Here is a 3,843-nt window from a genome sequence, read left to right as displayed (position 1 = left end):
CTAAAGTTATACGGTAATTCAGTATTTGACAAAACAAATATAAAATAAAATTTCTGACATCTAGCTTCACTGAATTACTAAACTAAGCTCTATTGAATGATCATCTCTGCTTTTCACCAAAAACAAGACTGAAGCTATAATATTCCTACTATCTCCAATTACATTGCTTCATACACCTGAGGAGATTTAGTAACCCAATGCTAAATCCCCAGATGTGGTTTCCTACTTTTTTTTCCTTAATAAAACCCCTTATTGGACAGCAACAGTCAATAAAGTGTACATACCCTCAAAGAGAAAATGCATACTCCACAGTATGCATAGGCCGCAGTATATGGTAACAACTTGAACTAACTACTTGTGCATGCTGAGTACTAAAATGATAAATGCCTTTAAACACTAACCCTAAGCCTATTTACACTGAAGTCAGTGGTTTCAAAATAGGCATTCCAGTATTTCATACCAGACAAAACCATTCCTTTTTCTGTCTGCCTTTAAAGAAAATAAAACTGCTGAAAAGTTACCTGACTGTGACTCAAGGTTCTCATTAGCACCAAACAATGGAAGGTTTTCTTCTGTGACGGAGTTGTGATAGCCCACAAGAGTTTTAAAGTTTTGCATAAAGTCTTCTGCAGTTGCAACTACTATTCCATTGTCTGTGTAACTGGAAAGCACCTTGATGCTCTTCTCTTAAAAAAAAAAACAAAAAAAGCACTTGAACATTCATAGACAAACAATGATGCCTAACCACAACAAAATCCTTTATTTCACACATTCAAAATTCTAGCTTAACCACCCATCTCAGCCCCAGGAAATCCTTTTTGCATCCACATCCTTATATTTATAATAGAAAGCTTAAGAGTGTTTTCTTTACCTGTTATTTTTTTTTTAATTTTTAATATTTATTTTTTAGTTTTCAGCGGACACAACATCTTTGTTGGTATGTGGTGCTGAGGATCGAACCCAGGCCGCACGCATGCCAGGCGAGCGCGCTACCGCTTGAGCCACATCCCCAGCCCTTCTTTACCTGTTAAAAAGACTATGTGTCGCTGTTGTATGTTCTGAGCCTGAAGTCTGATAAGGCAATCCAATTCTGGAGCATTTCGAGTTTGTGAATCACAATTGTGGTATGACAAGATTTCAACCAGATGTTTCTTCTGATAGACATTCAGAAGTGTCAACAAACTTAGAGCTTTAGCATTCAATCTGAAATTAAAGTTCAAAATCTGGGTCTGTACTTATAAAGTTTTTACTTCAGATTAAAACCTTAATTCCTTAGTTAATGAAAATTATACTCTTAGCAATAGGGATGCTCAGGAGAGAGAGTGGGAATTGGGCAGTCTACAGGCAAGCTGGCAGGGGTGGTCACTATACTACCTTAGGCTAAAATTTCAATCATTCTACTCTAAGCTATTGCTACAATGTAAGGCACAAGGCAACAAGCAATTAAAAAAACTATTGGCTGCAGTTAGGAAAGTGAGGGAACTGTTGATAAGTATACCGTTAGATCTCAGTATTGTTTATAAACTGTAATAGAAGAGATTTGCCCTAAACCCACTTCACAGGTTTTGACGGTAAATTTTAAAAGGTGAATAGCTGTAAGAATCAAGTAACTGGAAATTAGTTAACCCTAAATTCTCTTGAAGAGTGTACCTCAGTCTGATTAGGAAATGCAGAGTAATACAAATATAAAAAGTTCTTAATTACCTTTTAAACTCTACAGTAGGATAAGTATCTCAAACTCATCTGATACTGTACTTGTTTGTGGACTAGTCCTCCAAGGAACTGACCTTAGGCATATTAGAAGTAATATGTACAAATATAAATGAATATCCTAATCACCAGTCTCCTTATCAGGTTGAGATTAATCCTTGTCCAAATACTGGTTAGGAGAGGGCCTGATCTAGTTGGCTTATACAATTCAAAGAAAAAAAATTGTAGATCCATTTTGATTATTTTCGATTCATAAGCACATTAAGCCAGTTGTACTTTACACAAAACCAGAACTTAAACATCTATCTAAACAATAATACCACTTCGACCTTAGATTGGCTATGGATAGCTGTCAAAATCGCAGTGTCTACAAACATGGGGAAAAAAATTTGTGAGCACAGTATTAAAATCAACCATTATACATTTATTTTTTCCCAAATCTTACCTGCCTAGTTCTTTTAGCTTTTTCTGAAATTTACAGTGAACTTTCCACTGCCATTTTCCTTCTGGGGTACTAAGGTCTTCAAGGAATGCCAAAAAATTTTTAAGGCTCTCTGTTGAAATAATGAAGTTTCTTTTCAGTTAACAATCCACATCTGAATTATGGAAGAAGTGCTTGTTCATATCATGTAAGAGATCTACTTTCCTATGTACTCTTTTCCTAAGAGACTTACATTATCCCTAAAGCATTAAGACTATATCTGCACACGAAAAAAGAATACACTGATGACAGTACCAATATCAGAAGTAATCTAGGGGTTGGAGATATAGCTCAGTTCGTAGAGTGCTTGCCTAGCATGTACAAGGCCCTGGGTTAAATCCCTAGCACCATCCCCCAAAAGTAATCTACACCAGATTCACAGAAAAGAATTTAAAATACTAAAAATAGGAAAGAAATTTGAGGTGATAAGAGCCCAGGAAAAAGATTAAAATATACTGGTTACTGTGAATGACAGAATAACAGACAATACCATTAAGAAGTCAAATCCCCCATTTTCTCTAGAAACCTAGGGGTGGGGATGGTGAACAAGTTACATGCTCATAAGACTGCATTAACCTTACCAATCGTAACCACTTCTGGATTTAAAATTGATTCATCAGACACAATAAAACCTCCTGACACAAATAAATCATTGTATGTATGATTTTTAACATCATCCAGGCTATCAACACCAGCAAAATTAACACAGGGGAGTTTCTTTAAAGTCACCAAGCCAGGTACCTGTTAAATATAAAAAATAGAAAAGGATGGATAAGGAAATGAAATGATAAGTAACCTACACAGAAAATCTTTATGGTTCATCTGTATTAATGCATTGCAGCTGAAAAAAAAATCACAAAAATAATTTCTTCAACATTATTTTCCAATATATAAACCACTATTTAAATAATTGACAATAGACCTGAAAACAAAATGGACAAATGGTAACCAGTCTGTAACACACGAATATAGTCAAAATTCAGAAGACAAGAGTCTCTTGACAGGATACCTCCAAATCAAAGGGAAAGGAGGACTAGTTTGGCAAAGAAGAGGTAGCACAAATAGGTGCCTGAGACATAAAAATAAAGGTGAGAATACATATTTAGCAGGCCCCCAGCATTCAAGGATTCAGTACTTTTATTAGTACTGACTACACTTTGACTGTCAGAAGAAAATATGATGTACAGCAATTTAGGAATTTTGCAGTGGTACAAAACAACTGCCCCCAAGCTAATTCATGAAAGAATACATATGTTTTATCATATTTAAAGCTTACAGACAAAACCTTTAGTTTCAGACAGTTAAGATTTAAAAATAAGGGAGTTATAAAACAAAATAAATATGAATGTGACTTAACAGACTACCTTGTGAATGAAACCTGCAATGTCTTCATTTTGAATAATAATCAATAGTTTATCTAATTTTGATCTTCTTTCCAAAAACTGTTCTGGGTGGCATTCTGTATTGCCTAATTTGATAAGATATTCCTGTTAAAGAAAAACAACTATATCAACATTAAAAAGCTTTTTGGTAAATGATGCAACAAACAGATAAATTTTACTACTAGGACCTTTAAGAACCTTTACTCTAGGAAAGTTCACAGACCTCAAGTCCACTCCACTCTTATGCAAGAGGAATTAAAGGGTCAAGCT

General features: G+C 34.9%; 1 protein-coding gene across 8 annotated transcripts in view; it reads right to left on the bottom strand.

Moving 5' to 3' along the window:
• Positions 1–3,843, bottom strand: part of TASOR (transcription activation suppressor) — a 44,888-nt gene that overhangs the window by 1,415 nt on the left and 39,630 nt on the right. For all 8 annotated transcript variants that reach the window (XM_081284904.1, XM_081284903.1, XM_081284902.1 and 5 more), the window contains 5 exons: positions 3,556–3,678; positions 2,773–2,932; positions 2,156–2,264; positions 1,025–1,203; positions 522–686 (listed from right to left, as the gene is read on the bottom strand). In XM_081284904.1, coding sequence (XP_081141030.1) covers positions 522–686; positions 1,025–1,203; positions 2,156–2,264; positions 2,773–2,932; positions 3,556–3,678 — 736 coding nt within the window. The remainder of the gene's footprint in view (positions 1–521; positions 687–1,024; positions 1,204–2,155; positions 2,265–2,772; positions 2,933–3,555; positions 3,679–3,843) is intronic.

Source organism: Spermophilus citellus, assembly GCF_964194105.1.
Source record: "Spermophilus citellus genome assembly, chromosome: 3".
Classification (NCBI taxonomy): Eukaryota; Metazoa; Chordata; class Mammalia; order Rodentia; family Sciuridae; genus Spermophilus; species Spermophilus citellus.
The sequence above is the reverse complement of the archived record's forward strand: the minus strand, read 5'-3'. Positions and strand labels throughout refer to the sequence as shown.